At 40.0% G+C, this 20,620-nt stretch overlaps 1 protein-coding gene across 1 annotated transcript in view; it reads right to left on the reverse strand.

Moving 5' to 3' along the window:
- The window catches only part of KCNK2 (potassium two pore domain channel subfamily K member 2), a 201,536-nt gene that overhangs the window by 37,919 nt on the left and 142,997 nt on the right, over positions 1-20,620 (reverse strand). The window contains exons 7-8 of the mRNA XM_067564966.1: positions 6,690-6,850; positions 1,738-1,924 (exon numbers count right to left, since the gene is read on the reverse strand). Of these exons, the coding sequence (XP_067421067.1) occupies positions 1,738-1,924; positions 6,690-6,850 (348 nt within the window). The remainder of the gene's footprint in view (positions 1-1,737; positions 1,925-6,689; positions 6,851-20,620) is intronic.

Genomic DNA, 20,620 nt, shown 5'->3' on the forward strand with positions numbered 1-20,620 from the left:
ATTGTCAAGTGATCCATGAAGAGACAAATGTGCAATTATTTATATTGAAAGAAATGACTAATGTGTACTCAATGTTTCAGTTACAGCCAAGTGGGCCATTTCACATTATGTCCCCACTATAAATATAACCAGGCCTTGCAATAATGTACTGCTGATTCCATCGAGAAAACATAGTATAAAACACACAAAGCTTTGGCTTTGAAGCAGAGTGTCAACTGTGACATAGTGCTAGCCAAGAGAAGGTGAATCTCACTGGGATCACAAATTTTGAGCCAATGTCTATTCCTGCATCCAGAAAAGCAAGCAGAGGAAAAGAAGAAGATGCAGAGACTATAGAAAGGAACATGGAAAGAAAACAGCAAGACTCATACAAACCTAACACTTTATATGCACTCACATTTTATATTTATGTATATGTCACATCAAAACTATGTTAAAAGAACATTACAGTTGCCAAGTCAAGCACTCCAAAGTTAGAAAATGCCACAATTAAGTTTGCCAGTGCAACTTTAATTCGGCGCCCTTGGGCATATGCATTATGCTACAGTCTTTATTTACATGATCACATACTATATTTTCACAGAATCTCTGCCTCATTCAGTGTACGGGGCAGATGATGCTCGTTGAATGAAACCCAGCTGCTAGGAGCTGCAGTTGCAGGGAAAGACGTGCTCAGTTCCTGCAGCCTTGGATAGAGCATACTTAGTCACTCTGTGGGAATGGTGCATGTGCAGTCCAATCAGCACATGGGAGCTATGAGCATGCTCACAACAGAAAGACGCTTCAGAAAATTTAGCTGCCAAACTCTAACAAGTCTCTACCAAACATATGTGAACTGTAACTTTTCAAAGCCTGTAACTTGGCCAGATGTTTATGGGAACAGCAGAATATACATTCCTGACACCAGCACAACCTCCCTGCCAAATTTCTAGTCCCTACTAAAAAACATGGAGGCACTAATGATTCTCAAAGAAACAGTTAGAGGATTTTTTTTTAAACATGGACAAATCATTTTTCCCTCTCCTCATTCTGAGAAATAGTTAAAGAGTTGTAGTTAAAACTTTCCTAAAAAAAATTCAACCTAACACTCAATATGGAAATTTTCAGCCCAAACAGTTGAAGTTTGGCAAAGTTCTAAGCAACTGAAAACATGCTGCCAGCTCTGCCTACAACACACACACAAATATATACAGGAAGAGAATGAGCTCAGAGGACAGAAAACACAGAAAAAGGTAGAGCACAACAGCCACATAGATATTTTTACAGCTGAAACTTAATTCTGAAACTATATTTTGAAAAGTGAGAACAGAAGACACATAAAAGGTTTGCCATACAGATAACCATTGTCAAAGCTGTTTTTAAACGACTCCAGTTTAAAAACAAAAATATTTAACAAATTGAAATAATTTACTTATTCTTACAATGTTGTACTTAAGTTAGAAAAAAACTATTACAAAGTTAAAACAAGCATATTTGGTTTCCTTCATGCAAATAATTACAATTTTTAACCTAGCCTCCCGGTCCTTTGAAATCTCAGTCTGAAGATACTTGTCAAGCAAAATGAGAGGGAATCCCAGATTCTCTTCCATAATCTTGCCTTCATAATATCTGCAAAACATCTACATTCTGATGGAGTTACATGAACAATTATATTAATTATCACAATGCAAATCCTGTATAACTATTAAAAATATTATAGATTTAGTTTGAGGTAAAGAATCATGACAAAAATCTTACCTGCAACGTAATCACCAAATCCAATGGTAGTTAAAGTGATAACTACAAAATAAATTGCATCTAGTGTGCTCCAGCCTTCTATATGCTTGAATATCACTGCAGGAAGAGCAACAAATAGCACGCAGCCAAACAATATGAATATTATTGTTGATATGATGCGAATCTTTGTCTGACTCACATTCCATTTCTACAGAAGAAAGGGAGGTGGGGGGAGGGAAAGAAAGAAAATCTCTGGTTAGTAAAATGGTGTCATTGTACTTGATCACCTATCAAACTCACAATGATGAACATCACCTCTACTCAGGAATAGAACTGAATGAATAACTGATACTTTCAATTCATTGGCAGTTAAGAAAAAAAAATTAGTCAACCAGAACAGCAACAAAATGTTTCAGAATTTTTGGTGAATTGACACAAATCAACAGAAATTTTATTTCTGTTTGAATGAAATATTTTATCCAACCTGAAACAAAATGTTTCATTTACTTTATAGGTATTTTTAACCCTTTTGAAAAACAAAAGCAAAGAAAATGAGGGGCTAGATTCCCACAATGGCCAGAGGAGGAGGCGCTCCACTTACAACCTTTAGCCCTGTGGTTAGGTGCTCAGCTAGGAAGCGAGAGACACAGTTCCAAATCCTGCATTGGACCAGGGAATTGAATCCACGTCTCCCTCTTCCAGTTGAGTGCCCTAACCCCCAGGCTACTGGTTATTCTGGACTGGATTATGCTCAGCCTCTCCTGCTGAAGCTATTCCGCTTTGCATAAATAATTAAATAGTCATTGGAGCAAGGTCTTGAACTCGGTTCTCCCTTCTTTGTGAGTGCCCCAACTACTGAGCTAAAAGATGCATCAACACCTCCTCCTCAACTAGCACCTAAGAGTCCTTGTGAATCCAGTCTGAAAAAAAACGTTATGGCTGAAGCTACTCGACGAATTTGTGTCAAATTTGTGACTAAATTCAGGTCGACCAAAACAGCATTTTTCAGCAAACAAACTATTTGTCTGAAAAAAATGTCCCAGTTGCACTCAGAAGGATAGGATATTATCCTTATCAAAGACTCGTGGCACAGTCGCAGCTAGCCCAGATCAACTGATTTGGCTTTGTGGGCTCAGGCTGCAGGGCTAAAAATTGCTGTGTAGATGGTCGGGGTCCCAGAGCTTGGGCTCCAGCCTGAGCCTGAACATCTACACAGCAATTTTACAGCCTCACAGTTGAGCCCCATGAGCCCAAATCAGCTGATCCAGGCCAGCTACGGGTTTTTAATTGCTGTGTAGAATTACCCTCTGAGTCCACCACAGGAACAGGAGTGTTTATTTAAAGCAAATGTGGATATTCTAGGAAACATTTGCAGACTCTAAATATGATGCCCTTTTTGGTCTGAATGAATGGCATTTATACCACTCAGTAAAACTAAGGGTTCTGCAGATTCATCATACTGCAGTTTGACAAACTTAGCTCAATGTTTACATGGGCAGAAAATTGGCTTCTAATTTTGTGGATGCAGTTTTGCACCTGCAAGTAACTATGGGTAAAAATCATGCATTTTAAGCCTTCTGACCATCTGATTGCACCCACAAGTCAGGTAGTTGGCTAACTATATTGGTTCAATTAAATGCAGGCAGAAAATTGCACCCATAAAATTGGAGACTTTCTTAAAATCTGACCTATTGTATAGACAATAAATGAGGTCAGAAAAGTGCTTTTGTATCTGTTTCATGATGGACCTTTCCTTATATATTTTATAACTAGTTTAGTGCTGGTGAAAGCTATTCTAGATGGCCATCAAGACAAAAGGACAAGATCTTATCATCCAAAACCAAGAAGCACAGGGTGTGGTGATGTAAAATCTCTTATAATGTGTCTCAATTTTTATTTTATTTTACTGGGGGGAGTGGGAGGGAAAAATCACCTCTAAGAGTGAGAGACCCATTCAGTGTCTGACCATTGAAATCAAATCTTCACAGCAGAGACTGCCATCCAGGGAGCAACTTGCTGCTAAGTTTTATAATATGGATAATATCTGTTAGGAAATAAATTAAGTGCACCAGCTATCTTCCACACAGGGAGACTATTAGCCAGTAAATGCAAGTAGAGCTGGTCAAAACTTTCCAAAATCTGAATTTTTCAACAAAAATTGTCATGAAAATCTGGATTTCTGATGAGAAATAGTAAAGCAGAAAGAATGATCAATCCTCATGATGTTTTCTTTCCATTTTTCAGCCAGCTCTAGATGCAAATGACTCTTTGTTGCCAATGATCCGGTGGGGTTTGAAATGGCTTTGAGCCAAAAGTCAATCAATCCCCTGAGCTTTTTCCTCCCACTTGTCTTAAAGCCATCATTTGCTTGGTAGATGAAGCTGTCTGGCGTACACCATTCTGCATTGTGAGAACACAAAAGCAACACCAGTAGCAGATGATTCCCACTATAAAGAAAAACAAGCATGCTGCACAGAACTGATCCCTTTGAACACACAATAGTTGCAGTGCTGGTACAAACAACAGGAAGTTGCACTGCAAATTAAGTTTGCTAAACAAACATTTATTTAAAAACGTAATATAACAGGTACTGTATATATGTCAAATGCCAACTGTTATTAAAAGCATATTTTGAAGATTAACTGCTACATAATAGAGAAGCACCTGTACTCGTGTTGTTAAAATTACTGAACTTATTGAAATAACATTGAAATAAATAATTTCATGAGATATCAATAAGTATGTATGTATTAATGTTACAGGGGTCTAAAAGCTCAATAAATATGTTTGTAATAATCATGTTAGTAAAATACAATCTTATGTAGATTTTGTGGCACTGGGCTGAATGTAGTGATCATGACTGAGGGGTTGCAAACACTGGTTAGCGCCAAGTAAAGCATGCATTAACAACAACCCAGGGCAGTTGGTCACTAAGGGTTAAGGAGGCTAAGCCCCATCAATGTCACTACTGTGTAGCTTGGCTGATGCACGGCCTGGTGCAGGACTACGTGCTGCCATTGGGACAACCAATGCTAGAGTTGTAGTTAAAGCTGCTTCAGCCCATGTAGGCTATAGTATACCTAGCTGCAACGGAGGGACTTCTGGCCTTGCAGTACAACGGGCAACTGCAGAGAGATGAGGCACAGAGAAGGAAATACAGGCTTCTGTGGGCCTAACTGGGCAAAAGCCAAGTATGCGACAGTCTGCACATGTTCCTTGCTGCCTCTGCTCCTGCTTTTCCAGATCCAGCAACAAGCGTGGGGGGAGAGGAGACTTGTAGTGTTGGATGTCAAATAGGAATGGGAAAATTTCCGTGAGACAGCCCCTACTACAGTGTCTTTAAAAGAATCATTTTTACCAACTCCCACAATTTTTATTGCAATTCTTGCGGACATTGGTGGTTTTTTTAAAGTCTCAGCTGCTGGAGTCCTGTGAATATGTGAGAATCTCAGGTTTCATTTAAAAAAAAAAAAGTGCCTACATTTGTTGTTGCAAAGATAAGCATGAAAGTGTCACCTCAGTGCATGTAAAGATTCCAACACCAGAAGGCCAATAAAAAGAATCCCTAATGTATTTTTATTTTAAATTGCATGATTCTCAGGGGCCCTGACTCATGATTCTTGAACATTTGGGATTGGCAATTTGCTCCTAAGTTCCCTTGGTCAATTTTTGTGCTTTTACAATTATACTGTTCTGTTCTTAGAAGATGTTTTTCTCTGCCCTGTTTCTCCTGTAGATTAAAGACCCACCCAAACAGGGGCAGTTTGCTCAGCCTTCAAACACTTATGCATATGAGTAACTTCACACATGAGCAATTCCATTGACCTCAGTAGAACACCTGATGGAGTCATAACTATGTCAGGGAACATTGAAGCCAAGTCCTGTAAAATACACCAAAAAATGAAATAGGGGAATTTTTTCTAATCTCTTTCAGTTACATTAATTGTAGGTCTTACTTGTAACAACAGAGAAGTACAAATTGAAAAAAATTATACTGTGTCTGAAAGTTAAATTGATACTTTTAGATATCTGTTTTATGCCAATTAGGATAAAGCTATTACAGGCTCAGAAAAATAAGCTTATGAAACAGATAGTGGGACATAGTTTCAAATGGATTCTTGTGTACGTGTAAGCACAATTTTTGCATACTACCATTTGCATATGCTTAACCCATGTTTTCACCCTTATGATGACGCCTGAGAGAGCACTGGCCAACTGAAACCCTCTGATCTCTTTCAAGTTCTATTTCCTTTATGGTCAGTCTTTCTTTTAAAAGACTACATTCTCTCCCACCCCCTCCTTGTTAAAATTAAACAGAAGGAGCCTTATTTTAGTTCAGGGGAATTCTTGGGGAGAAGGGGAGAGCCCAGAAGCTCACTTCCTGTGCTCTGGGGCTGTACAAGAAGGGCAAGGTCTCAATACAGTATGGGGAATAGAAGGTTAATAGAAGGGCTCACTAGAAGGTGTAGCAAGGAAGTCCAGGAGTTCACTTCCAGTTCACTTTTAACACTGCTTAGAATATCAGTGTATGTTTTATCTATGGTTTACTATAGATCTCAAAGTGTTTGCACTGATTCCCCTATATTGTTTCAAGTTATCCCTTTCACCCAGATTTCTGTGTCAGTGACTTCCTTACTCTGATGCAATGCTATAATTTTTAAATAAACTACTGCTGCTCTAGAATATTTTAATGGCAAAGAAAAAATATTAGTTGATTGATTTAGATCTAGTTTCTCTTCCCAGTCATAATTATTTTAGGAAACTAAATCTGAATGTAGATGTTGAACTTCACCCAGTTCTCCGTAAACAATGTTGGATAACATGTATTTACAGTAACCTTCAACGCACCTTTTGCCAAACATGAATAATGACTCGCTGCATTAGTCTCTTTAAAAAGTTTACTATATTTTCATTTAATTTGCTAAATTTAGAGTGATGAATAGCATTCTGGACAATATATTTAGCATACTTACAACAAATGTATCTTCTACTTTGGCAATTCCTTTTCCAAATATGGTCCCTAGTTGATCTCCAACTCCAGCCAACAGAAAACCAAACAGAGGAATTCCCAATAAGGCATAGATGATACAGAATATCTTTCCACCTTCTGTACGTGGTGAGATGTTCCCAAAGCCTACATCACAAACAACTTGAGCTATTTATAAATTACTTACACATATTAAATTACATGTCCAAAAGCACTACAGGAGGAGAAAACTTTAATGTTCCCTGTTGGATCAACCACATTGTACTATAAATTGCTATAGACTCACCCTTCTAATTTGATTTTCTCATTTTCCTCATTCAGAGTGTTGTCCAATTAATCAATTTGTCTCCCTTTTATACAGTGTAACTCTTAGATCTTTGACTTTGTTTCTTCTCCCACAGAGCAGCTTTACCATGGAGGCTGACTCCTGCTCTCCTTACTCAGGCTAATCTCCTACTGAAATCACTTGGGGCAAATCTTCCATTGACTTCAATGGGAGATTTACCTAAGCACAGGGCACAAAATCAGACCCTACTAAGTGGAAATTACTATAACTGGAATTGCAGTTTGCAGACATCAGTGCATTGAAATTGTATGCAGCTTACATTCAAATTCAGTATAAACAGTGTTCCGAACCAAGATCACAATGAACCACATTTTCAAGGGAGGCAGTATGAAACCACACATTTGGACGTGCAAGATGAGGAGATGTACATCAAAGTGGGACTATTCATATGCTTGAGGACTGAATGAGTGCACAAATACAGGTTTTTGCAGGCACAATAAGACTGCAATTTGATAGCACTGTCCATTTGAGAACTCAAATCACTTACAAAGATTATTGAATTTTTGGTAAAAACATACTTCTGGCATGCACATTAGCTCTATTTTAAAATAGGGAAATGGAGATATAAATGGTTCAATTCTGTAAAACACTTAATGCCCTCAACTCCAAGCATTTCACAGGATTGGACCCTAGATGACTTGTCCATGGCCACACATGAAGTCTATAGAATACATCCTAGATCTCCTGAGTCCCAGTTCGGTGTCTAACCCCAAAGCCTTCCACCTCCCTTGATTCACCCACATTTTTCATGGGATATTGCTGCAATCTCCTGTCCCTGTAAGAAAGTTCCATGCTTCACTTTTCAGTAAGATGGTGGCCTCAGAAGTATTGCTGGCTGGAAAATTTCAGGAAAAAATGTTTCTCTCTCTCCTCCTCACAGTTCATTTTCATCAAAAACTTCTACAGAAAATTTCGACTTTTCTATAAAATATCAAACCAAAATATTTTGGTCACAAACCAAAAAACCTTTTTGTTTTCAGGCATTCAGTTTTTCAACAAAATAAAAAATTTTTCCATTGAAAGCAGACATTTTTGCAAAAAAATTTGTTTACTCAAGAATCTAATTTTCTATCGAAAAACAGTTCAACAAAAACTTTCAACCAGCCTTACTCAGAATGTACAATTTTTTTTCACATATAGTTCACCCATTTATAGTGATTGAGATTTACTATTGGCATTTGAACTTCCAGAATGCAAAAAGAAATATAAATAAGTGAAGCTCTTTTGTATCTCATCCAATTTCTCTTTATTTTGAGCACATTGGTTTAGCACCAACGACAAATTTTCTTCATACACAGCATTTTGTTTATTTTTATTACTGTCCTTCTTGAAATTAGAGATGAATCAAAATCAAAACTCTGTACCCAAACTTCTCCCTTTCCAATACACACATATTTTGGAATATTTTAAATAAAAATCTGGATATGAATGCTAAGACTTGAGCTATACAATGGAAAAATTTGTAGTAAAATATGTAGCAGTTATATTGAAATAAGAAAAGCATTGTTATTTCAAAGTTCAAGAATGTAAAGTACCCCAAACCAAATTTATATAGAAAATAGAAACACTACCAGAATCCTTTGGCTATACGGGGCCAAAATAGAAACAATTCTTAATGGAAACACTACCAGTATTCTTTGGATACAGTGGGGCCAAAATCATCCCTGGAATAACTCTCTTGAAGAAAACAGAATTAGACTAGGCATGAATTTGCTCAATGTGCGTGCTTTAACCTTCATGTAAATTCCCAGACAAAAAATTAGTTATGATGGAATTAAGTTGAGAGTATAGATCAGTAATCAAAGGTAAAAAATGTAATCAGTGTTGTAATTATCCCAGAATCAAACATCATACACCAAAAAAATTCAGTGTTAAGGTTAAAAGAAATGCCAACATATTAAGGGATAAAAATGCAGAGTTAGGACACCCAAACAATCTTAACTCTGCCCTGTAGTGATTCCACGCAAAAAAAAATCACATGATTATGATTAAGGCATTTTAGCATTTGTGGTCTCTTATTAGATTAAACTGATTTTAACTAAATATATGTTTTCTTCCTTCCCTGCCTCCTACCTCCATGATGTCCTTGTATATGGGACAGCGTAATATAATGCTTTGACTTAATTGGGAGCCAGGACTGAGGCTTACCATGCAGTGCACCATGTGCAACTTACACTCTTGTCTTTGGCAATAGCCCTTGATTTTACTAGAGCAAAAAGACAGAGTTCCCTGTTCCACATCCTCTCAGTGATGATAAAACACTCACTCAACTAAGCATATTCAAAAGATAGGGGCTGGGGGTTCTGGGTTTTTTGTTTTTTTTTTGAACTCTGACATTTCCATTTCCATTCATTCACTGCTGTCAGAAGAGACATGTTTCTTGTGCAGTCTGTTTGTAATCTGCTACTAATCACTTCCAGGACATCTAGTTACCATTCAGCTCTATGCATCTCCTTCTTTACAGAGCCGTTCTTTACATAGGAAACAGATGATGCATTTCTTCGCTTTTATGTTCCTCTACCATTTGTATATGCTCTTCATAACAGTTTTTTTTCCATGCAGAAACAGCATAGAGAAGATCTCTTTTTAATTAATTACATATGAAGGGTTCACTCACACACACATTCTGGATTAACAGTCAGCATTAACAGGTGGTGCAGTATTCCTCTGGCTGGATGCTCACTTCTCAGAAAAAAAGACTATGTGTTTTGAGATCTATCATTATAATTTAGTGCTCTAGCAACATGGTTTGTTATAAGATTTCCATCACACACATGCACAATATGCACATTATGTTTCATAATAATATGCTGCTATGTCTTAAAAATCAGCCTGACTTGATAGTTACATGAATTGTCCCTAAATAATTCTGTCCTATTACTCCTCCACATTATGAAGTAGTCTTTGATTTAGGAAATGGGAGAGGAAATTTATATGAGCTGCTTGTGTCTGATCTAATTTTTACATTTTTTTGTCTAGAAGAATGCTCTAAAAACATCAGCAACGCACTCCTCCTACATAAGGCCAGAGTAAAACTTCATCCCACATAACTACATCATGCTGATACCAGCACAAAAACCATTAGGACACCACTACATGCCTCCAAGTATCATCCTGCTCGTTTCTATTTTCAGTGATCACAAGACATTCACAGCATTACTTGCTATAACTCTACCACTGAATTAGTTTCATGGCAGCAGAGGTCTCCTCTGCAGAGCTCTCTCTTTTGCTACATCAGCAGTTCTAGGCCCATCCAGAGGCTGGATCCTGTTCTTAGTCTGCCATATTGGCTGAACTACTTCATCAAATCAGCAACATCTATGCTCCCTTCTCCACTCTTTCCTCCCATCCCCTGGACCAGCACCTGTAAATGGAAACTTGCCCATACATGGCTGGGCTTTCAGGATCTTAGGATGGAAGAATCCCATGCACAGCTACAGACTGGGGACCGACGAGGTAGGCAGCAGTTCTGCAGAAAAGGACCTGGGGGTTACAGTGGATAAGTAGCTGGATATGAGTCAGCAGTGTGCCCTGGTTGTCAAGAAGGCTAATAGCATATTGGGCTGCATTAGTGCGAGCATTGCCAGCAGATCGAGGGAAGTGATTATTCCCCTCTATTCGGCACTGGTGAGGCCACATTTGAAGTTTTGTATCCAGTTTTGGGCCGCCCACTACAAAAAGAATGTGAACAAGTTAGAGAGAGTCCAAAGGAGGGCAACAAAAATGATTAGGGGGCTGGAGCACAAGACTTATGAGAAGAGGCTGAGGGAACTAGGCTTGTTTAGTCTGCAAAAGAGAAGAATGAGGGGGGATTTGATAACAGCCTTTAACTACCTGAAAGGGGGTTCCAGGGAGGATGGAGCTAGGCTGTTCTCAATGGTGGCAGATGACAGAACAAGGAGCAATGGTCTCAAGTTGCAGTTGGGGAGGTCTAGGTTGGATAGTAGGAAAACGTTTTTCCCTAGGAGGGTGGTGAAGCACTGGAATGGGTTACCTAGGAAGCTGGTGGAATCTCCATCTTTAGAGGTTTTTAAGCTGCAACTTGACAAAGTCCTGGCTGGGATAATTTAGCTGAGGTTAGTCCTGCTTTGAGCAGGGAGTTGGACTAGATGACCTCCTGAGGTCCCTTCCAACTCTATGATTCTATGATTCTATGACCCGCATGCAGGTCAGAACCACACAGGCAGTTGCTGTGCAAAGAGAGATTCCTCACACCTCCTGTCCTATGTGTGTTTCTACTCCTCTGGTTCTGGTACATGGGTGGTTCCTGGATTTAGCATCTAGAATCAAAGTATTTTCTTTTGAACCATTCATGGATATGAACAAAGGCAGTGGTTTTCAAATTTTTTAGGCTGCGTACCCCTTTCCAAATAATGCAGTCTACCACATACCCCCATCTGAGATAGGGTCATAATATACCTATGATTTAAATTGCCTAGTCTTACTAAATAAAGTGTGTTTTCTGCCATTACAGCATGTTTTTCGCACATCCCCTTAAGAGAGCCCACATACCCCTAGGGGTACGCGTACCCCAATTTGAAAACCATTGAACTAAGGGATCCAAAACCCATTTAAGTCAATGAAAAGATTCCCCATCAGCCTCAAAGCCCTATCTGCAGTGAACTAGAACAGGACAAAAAAAGTGTTACTTCCAAAACTGGGTCACACTCAGAGGTAACAGCACCATAGCATGACTTACCTCCTGGTTTAATAAAATCCATTCCTTGCTCTGTTAAATACAAAGTGTGCCACTAATACCCAAAGGGTTTATGTGCATTTAGAATATGCTCTCTGACAGGCAGTGATAGACAGATACAAGAAATGCATTTTAAAAGCAAGTAGCTTCCATTCAATCATGAGTGAACCAAGACAGGGAGGGCATTGTAAATATTGCCTAATTGTTCTGTTCAGCAAGATAACATATTACATGGTTTTAACAGTAAAACCCACAGCATCCAAGACTCAATTTATACATGATTTGGAAAACTCAGTCATCTAATGGCCTTGGTAGAAGTGGGTAGTGCAAGAAGTAGGAGTATTTTAAATTAAATAAGTAAACATTAATTTGTGCTTTTTCATATTTCAATTCACCAGTTTCACATGCTGCAAAAGTTTGAATTTCATGGAAATTTTTGCTAAAAGCAAAAACTTCCAGGCCATAAATTAGCCTTAAGTGAAATGACAAATTCTCACATGAAACTGTACAACAAAATGGTCACTTCTGCATCGCTCTAGAAGAGAAATCACATCTGCATCCAGTCACGTATATGAAAGGAAAATCATATCAGAATAAAGGTACAAATCCAACCTCTATTCTCAGTATTATCAGATTTTTACTTTGGTTTCCCAGTTAACTGCTTTTCTGAGTCATCCTAATTTTCAAAACATGGTGCAAACAATATTGCCTCCACTGTAAACTACTATTTGGAAGTATTTTACGACAAATTTCTGGGCAAAGCAGGGTCTTCACTGAGATTAGCTAAGCACAAAGAAGTATGTTTATGGAAAAGGTTGCACATATTCTTTCAGTTTATGTAAATATATCCAAAGAGCTACCTATTTTATTTACAATAATGAGTGAGAGAGTCGCACTGATTCATTCACGTGATAATGATTTATCTTCACAATCAAGTGGGCTCAAACAGGGATAGATTAACCTTTTGTGGGCCTGGCACCAAACATATTTGTGGACACCCATGGGGGCAATAGGGCATGGCACAGGGGGCAAAGTTGGTCCCCGAGCAAGAGGCCGGCTAGAGGCAATGGGGCATGGTGCAGAGGGGGAATGGTCCCCAAAGTGAGGAGCCAACCGGGGATGATGAAGCACAGCATAGGGGGAGGGTTGTTAGCCAATGCCCTTGCACATGGGTACCGTGATCTCCTGGCAGACTCCCGCTTTTAGGATGACCAGATAGCAAGTGTGAAAAATTGGGATGGGGGTGGAGGGTAATAGGCGCCTATATAAGACAAAGCCCCGAATATTGAGACTGTCCCTTTAAAATTGGGACATCTGGTCATCCTGGGCACTTTGGAGGTGGCATGCATAAGCAGGGTTAGCCGCAACAGAACCAGCAGGCTCAGGAACCCTCCGCCAGGGCCGACCATCCTGGGGACAGCGCTCCTAGCCCCACCTCTCAGGCAGAGACAGCACCAACAGCAGCTGTCCCAGGGCAGCAGGCACAGCCAGTGGCGGCGAGCAATGCACTCTCCCCAGGAGTTGTGGAGTCTTTCCCCAGTGCCTGTCACCTGCGAGGACCCCAGGTCCAGTGGGCTGGGGTGTGCCCTCCGCTCTGGCCACTCCCTAGGCTGCACACTGGGCACCGAGCAGCGCTCAATTCCTGGTGCCAGGAGAAGTTTGGCAGCTGTCCTTGCGCCATGCCCGGTCCCTGGCCTACCCATGGGGGACCGCCAAGCACTCAGCCCCAGCCAGTCCACTGCCCCCACATGCCAAGCTCCATGGCTTCAGGCAGGCACCTGCAGCAAAGGGGAAAGGGGACTGCTGCACTGGATGCTGCGATCTGGACAGGCAGGCAGGGCTTCAGGCTGCTGCCCCTGCCACTCCCTGGCTGTGTTCTGCCACCAGTGGGCTCTGGCCCCGACACTCGCTGCAGCCATCGCCGCCCCTACAGCCGGCATGGGCGGAGAGGCCCACACTCAGAAGGTGCCCAAGTAACTAGAGCTTCACTCCATGGTGGAGAGGAGCCCCAGCTACCTGGGGCCCTTCCAAGTGTGGGCCTGGCATGACAGTGCTTTTGGCACCATAATAAACCCGGTACAGGGATCTAATGGGCTGCTCTCTCTATATTTTCCTGTCAAACAAGTGCAAGTCCACATTTCAAATGCGTGTTTTCTCACTGTGAGTTTCATAGGTCTTGGGACCAGAATGGAGATGATTGCTTGGATAGCACATAAAGTGAAAGTTATTCTACGCAAAAATAACATGGTCAGGGCACAAACATGTATATTTTGCAGATGAAAGAGAAGCTGGCATACCTGGCTGGCATCAGCTCCTGGAGGCTCTGCCCCTGGTTGCCCCTTCTCCTAAGCTGATGGAGTGTTGTGGTTGCTGGTGTTGGCTGCTGCCTGCCCTGAGCTGGGAATTCTGGCTGCTTTCTGCTACCAGCTAGAGGATACTCTGGGCTTGGCTGCTGCTGCCGAGAGCTAAGGTTCTACCCGGTTTCTCCCTTGCTGAGGTGAGGGGGCTCTGGCCACTTCCCCCAAGCCCCTGTGGTGAGGGAGAGATGACTAGAATACTGCTTAGTGTCACTCTAGCCATAGCTCCAAGTAGAGATGGTTGGGAATTTTCCATTTGATTGATTTTCTCTGGAAAATGCAGTTTCAGAAAAGTTTGGATTTTGATGGCATTTTGATTTTCCATCAGGAAAGCCAAAATGAAATATTTTGTTTCAGAACAGTTTGATTCAAACTGAAATATTTCAGTTTGAACGTTTTGCTGTGAGGCAGTTCAGCATTAAACTGCCTGTGTCTATGGTGTTGATTGTCTCATGGGAATTGTAGTCTGGGTGCTTGATACCCCCATTCTCTTCTATGGGATGGGCTCCCCCGCAGGCCGGATTGCCTCTCCCCTCTCACTGAGCTGTGTGGTGCATCATGGGAGTCACATGGCTGCAGGTGCATCATGGGAGAAAGACACTGAACAGGTTGGCACATTTCCCAAACAGAAAGATCCTTGTCATTGACATTGGCCATCCCCTTTCTATGGAAAGCCCCATGTAGCACATGTATTGGTATATGAAAGTATTTTTTGATTTGTTTGTTTTTAAATAGCTGCCCTATTTACACAGACTTTATCTTATACTCTCTCACAGGATCTCATGCCCTCCTAACCATGCATCTGTTACAGTAATTCCACTTTCCAAAAAGACATCTGTGTGTTTTGGGGGCTGAACCTCATGTTAATTTGGAGGAAGGGAGGAATCCTGCCTTCACCACCCCCCCAGGGAAAGGTCTAATGGAAACCCATGAAAGGATATGGAATTCCTAGTCTCTATTGCAGGCTTTTCCTTTTATAGAGTGTGATTTGCGTCTAAGAGACGAGTGCTCACATATATGCTTACCCATCAGTGTCAAGAATTAAATATATTTTTAATGGATTTAAGTCTGTAAATGGATAAATGCAATGATATTTCTGAACCATATAAACACTAGGTGAATTGTTGAAGTTAATTATTGCTACACATTTGATGCTCTCAAATGAAAATTGAATGGATGGTTCTGAAAATTGAATGGGAACTGGCAAATTGAGACATTTGAAAGCATTGGCTGATACATATTAATAGAAAAGCCTAATTGTATTAATTTTAGCTGTATACTTATCTTACTGGTTTTAAGTTAGAAGAAGAAAGATCTGAAATGATCAGAAGGCAATATTCTACATAGGGGACATTGCTACAATAAATAAAGAATAGATAACAATTACTTTTTGGATTTCAGCGCTGTTGGTGCCAGTTTGTCATGCTTGCAAAATTCTGTGTGTATTATTATTCTTATTCTTATTGGGGTAGTTCCTGTGAACCAGTCATTGTTTAGAACCCTATTGTGCTAGAAGTTATACAAGCACAGAACAAAAAGTTGTTATATGTGCCCATACTTGGCAAGTGCAAATATCTGCACACACTTTAAAAATCCTGTTGCCTGGCCATTCACACTCAGGGTGTGGAAATGTTCAGATTTACGATTGGTTCTTTTCCTTATCCAGCTTTTTAACTGTCTTGCCCAGTAAGATTTAATGTATGTGTACACACACGCCAACATGCATGCTCAAACAAGGTAACAATGTTTTATGGCAGTGGCTCTCAAGCTGTGATCCATAGAGTACTTGCTGGTGATCTATGGAGATTTGCCTAGACACATAGTTTAAATCTCCTAGTTTCTAGCTCCTAAATTATAGCTAAAATAATTAAATGTTTTTCTACATAAACAATTACTGTAGTTGCTGCAGTACGCCAATTAGCAGCTCAAATTCAACCTTAGAGTTCCATGTAGGCCTGAACCCTGACTGCTCAGCTGAGTTAAGAGAGGTGTCTTTACTGCTATTTTAACTGAGTTAGCTAACGCAAATTAAGAAGACATCTTATTTCCAGGGTAGCCATATCCTGAGTTAATTACTTGGGAGAGACATTGTCATATAATCACCTCTTATTAATTCTCTTAGTTGTTCAACACAGCTTTGCTTTTAGCATCATCTGGATTCCGACCATTACAACACCAACCATAGTTCTCATCAACACATTGGTCTCTGTTGGAACACTTTCAATATATTCAACTCGGTGTAACCTGTTCTTACACATGCATAAAAGGATCTCTCTATATAAAATTCCCTAGGAATATAACAATCTTATTTTTCTCTATTTCAATATTCTTCTGTCAACAGCAATAACAGAAACCTATATTAATATTTATAGACTATATCATACTCCAGAGAAAGAAATTCACAAATCAAGGGACTTATCCTGATACAAGTGAAGTCAAAGTGACGGTATGTTTGGTTTAGTCTTCAGTGGGGATGGGAACCAAGACACTTGGTAGCTGAACTTTTGTGACTTTTTCCTGACCCACAACTACTTCAGATTTGGAGACAATCTATACTTTCAAGTCAGTGGCACAGCTCTGGGCACCAGCATGGCTCCACAGTATGCCAACATTTTTATGGCTGACCTAGAAGAACGCTTCCTCAAAACTCGTCCCCAAGCACCTCTCCTTTACCTATGCTACATTGATGACATTTTCATCATCTGGACCCACGGGAAAGAGTTCCTCGAAGAATTCCACTGGGATTTCAATAATTTCCACCCCACTATCAACCTCAGCCTGGACCAGTCCACACAAGAAATCCACTTCCTGGACTCTACAATACAAATAAATGATGGTCACATTAATACAACCCTATACCGAAAACCAGCTGACTGCAATACATATCTTCATGCCTCCAAATTCCACCCTGGACACATAACACGATCCACTGTCTACAGTCAAGCCTATAGATACAACCGGATTTGCTACGATCCCTCAGACAGAGACAAACACCTACTGGATCTCCATAAAACATTCTTAAAACTACAATACCCACCTGGAGAGGTGAAGAAACAAATTGACAGAGCCAGATGGGTACCCAGAAGTCACCTACTACAGGACAGACCCAACAAAGAAAACAACAGAACACCACCGGCCATCACCTACAGTCCCCAGTTAAAATCTCTCCAACACATCATTAAGGATCTACAACCTATCCTAGCAGATGATCCCTCACTCACTCAAGCTGTGGGAGGCAGACCTATCCTTGCTTACAGACAGCCCCCCAACGTGAAGCAAATACGCACCAGCAACCGTACACCATACAAGACAATCAATCCAGGAACCTACTCCTGCAACAAACCCCGTTGCCAGTTCTGCCCACACATCGACTCTAGTGACACCATCACAGGTCCTAACCACATCAGCCACACCATAAGGGGCTCATTCACCTGCACATCTACTAATGTAATATATGCCATCATGTGCCAGCAATTCCCCTCTACTATGTACATTGACCAAACCGGACTGTCACTACACAAAAGAATAAATGGACATAAATCAGACATAAATAATAACATCCATAAACCAGTCGGAGAGCACTTCAATCTCCCAGGACACTCTGTAAATGACTTGAAAGTTGCCATACTTCTACAAAAAAACTTCAAAAACAGACTTCAGTGAGAAACTCCTGAGCTAGAAATTATCTGCAAACTTGACACAATCAAACTGGGTCTGAATCGGGACTTGAAATGGTTCTCTCATTACAAGAAGTAATTGTCACTGTTCACACATTCTCACCTCCTAATCAATGGTTGTGAATAGGCCTAACTACTCTAACTGAATGGACTTTGCTTTTATCTACCTTCTCCATTGTTGTTACTTACCCTTGGATATATATAACCCCTATGTGATTTATATTCCTTACATGTGACGAAGTGAGTTACAGCCCACAAAAGCTTATGCCTGCAGAAATTAAATTTGTTAGTCTTTCAAGTGCTACAGGACTCTCGTTGTTAAGACAATAAAAGCATTTTTTTAAAATCAGGGTACCATTATTCACAGAAATTAAGTTTAAGTTTCCTTTCAGTCAAAGCAATGTGCCAGAGTGGGGAAGAAGACAGCCATAGCCTCGGTATGGGTCCTGAAGCTGTTTCAGATTTATGTACCTTACATTCTGTTGCCAGGGTAATTTCTGATGGAGTTTAGATAATTGTTAAAAGTCTGTTAAAAGAATAAAACATCAATTCACAGAGCTATGCTTACTGATGCTGGGTCTTTATTTCACATGGCTGTCACTTTGCCCAGTGAATATTAGTTGCTTTTATCAATAAAAGAGTTGTCTTTTTTTCAGTTTTTATTTGTGAATTTTTTGTTATATGAATTTTTAAAATGTTGCAAAATGGATTCAGTTCAAATACAAAAGAAATCCAACCATTATTATACACACACACACACACACACACACACACTAAGGTTGCTGAACGAGAATGTATTTAGCTATCATATCTATTAAAAAAAACTTAAAATCAATCAAGTGAATAGTTAGTCATCATAGATCTTGTACTACTTTAATAAAAAACAGATTATTGTTATCAAGTACAAGTAACGTCTATCAATCTTAACTCTGATCCAGGATGAATATTTTATTTTTACCAGTAATATCATAATATAGATACAACAGAAAACCCTTTTGAAAAAGAAACAAAAATTGTGTATTTTGAAATTAATGATACACCCAGTATACATACTGATGGGTAAGTACATTATTGTCACTTGGCAACTTTAACAGATTTTGGAAATACAGTTTTTTATTTCTGGAACTTATGAGTTTTATTTAAGCATACCTTTCTCATTTTTCCTTCCATGCAACTATGTGAAGAAAAAGCATTTTATTATTGTTGTTTAAAAACCAAGGAGATTGTAGTTCTGGGTAATAAAGGCTTTTGCTCATGGCTCATTTAAACTACACAATCTACACATGTTCACTAGGTAGCTAAGTTACACTGTTTCATGTTCCACAGGATAGATAACAAGAGAGAACTCCATTTTGCTAAAGCTAAACTGACTCTTTATTAAAAAGGTTTATTTACAGAGATGCTCCAACTGCAGCAAGTATTCAAACCACGTGTACACACACCGGCTTCCTGGGGCCTCCTCTAAACTCTTCTCTTCAACAACTTGTATTACCCCCGCCCCCAGTTCCATGCAGGTTGCTAAAGCTTTCCTTTCAAGGATTTTTGGTTTTGTTGTATTTTTCTGTGCCAGTGTTTGCTGAGGCCCGAGGTTAGTACTAGTACATAACCTACAACAGGAACATCGCCTTTACTGCCCTCCCATTGTGGCCCACTAGGACTCACAGTTCTTCAGGATGATGATCTTTGAACAAGTCTCCCGTTTTCAGTGCTGATGAGTGAAAAGTAAGGCACATTAGGAAAAACTGGAAAAAAATAATCCCAACAACAGATACAAAATGATGATATCTAAATTAGTTGTTACCACTCAAGAAAGACCTTGGAGTCATTGTGGATAGTTTCCATTAGGAAAGGGATAGGTAACAAGACAGAAAATGTCATAATGCCACTATATAAATCCATGGTACACCCACAACCTGAAATCTGTATGCAGTTCTGGTGGCCCCATCTCAAAAAAAAGACTGGGACTTTACAGGTTGGAAAAGAGACAACTAAGGGGCGGTATGATAGAGGTCTATAAAATCATGAATGGTGTGCCCGCTGTCTGCCACTACTGTGCAGTTATTTTGTGTTTTGTCACCATCACTGTCCTCAGAGTAGATGGGTGGGAAACAGGTTTCCCATCACATGAAGCTTTGAGATTTCAAAAATATTCCTGTTCCACATCAGGACAAAAAAATCAAGTCCTTTCAAAATGTTTTGAGAAGAGAAGTAGACCCGATTCACAATAGTCAGAGCACTCCTATGGGAGACAAAGTTTTGAGTCCCTGCTCTGCCTGATTTGGGGGTGGATCTCTCATTATTTCCTGTCAAAGCTGTTCCACTTTATATGAATACATTATTCACTGAACCAACGAGGGGGCGGGGAGAGCGAGATTGACTGACTCTATAGCCCGATGATTAGGGCACTCACCTAGAATATGGAAAACCCAAGTCCCTGCTCCAATGAATATTTAATTATTTATACAAAATGTAACAATTCTAAACAGGAGAGACTGAAAAAGACCCACCCTGGAACAGCCTAGACTGGTCTTAAGGCCCTCACCTAGGATGTGTTAGGCCCAGGTTCAAAACCCTGGTTTGGAGCTGGAACTTGAACCAGGGAGGGTCTCTCTCTTCCACCCCCAAAAAATTCCATCATGGACCTGAGAAACCTCTCTCAATTATAGTTTCATTGATGCTGGTTCATTCCCGTGAAAAATTCAGTGTCCAAAAATAAAAAAGCATTTTCCGACAAAAACCCGTTTCATCAAAAAGACTCCCAACCAGCTGTACCGCTAAGTTTGCAGCTACCAGATACGACTTGAGCCTAGTCGCAAATTAGATTGTTGTCTTTTGCCATTG

The sequence above is a fragment of the Emydura macquarii genome, unplaced genomic scaffold (assembly GCF_026122565.2).
Source record: "Emydura macquarii macquarii isolate MOO-44397 ecotype Brisbane River unplaced genomic scaffold, CSIRO-AGI_Emac_v2 contig_2676, whole genome shotgun sequence".
NCBI classification, from domain to species: Eukaryota; Metazoa; Chordata; order Testudines; family Chelidae; genus Emydura; species Emydura macquarii.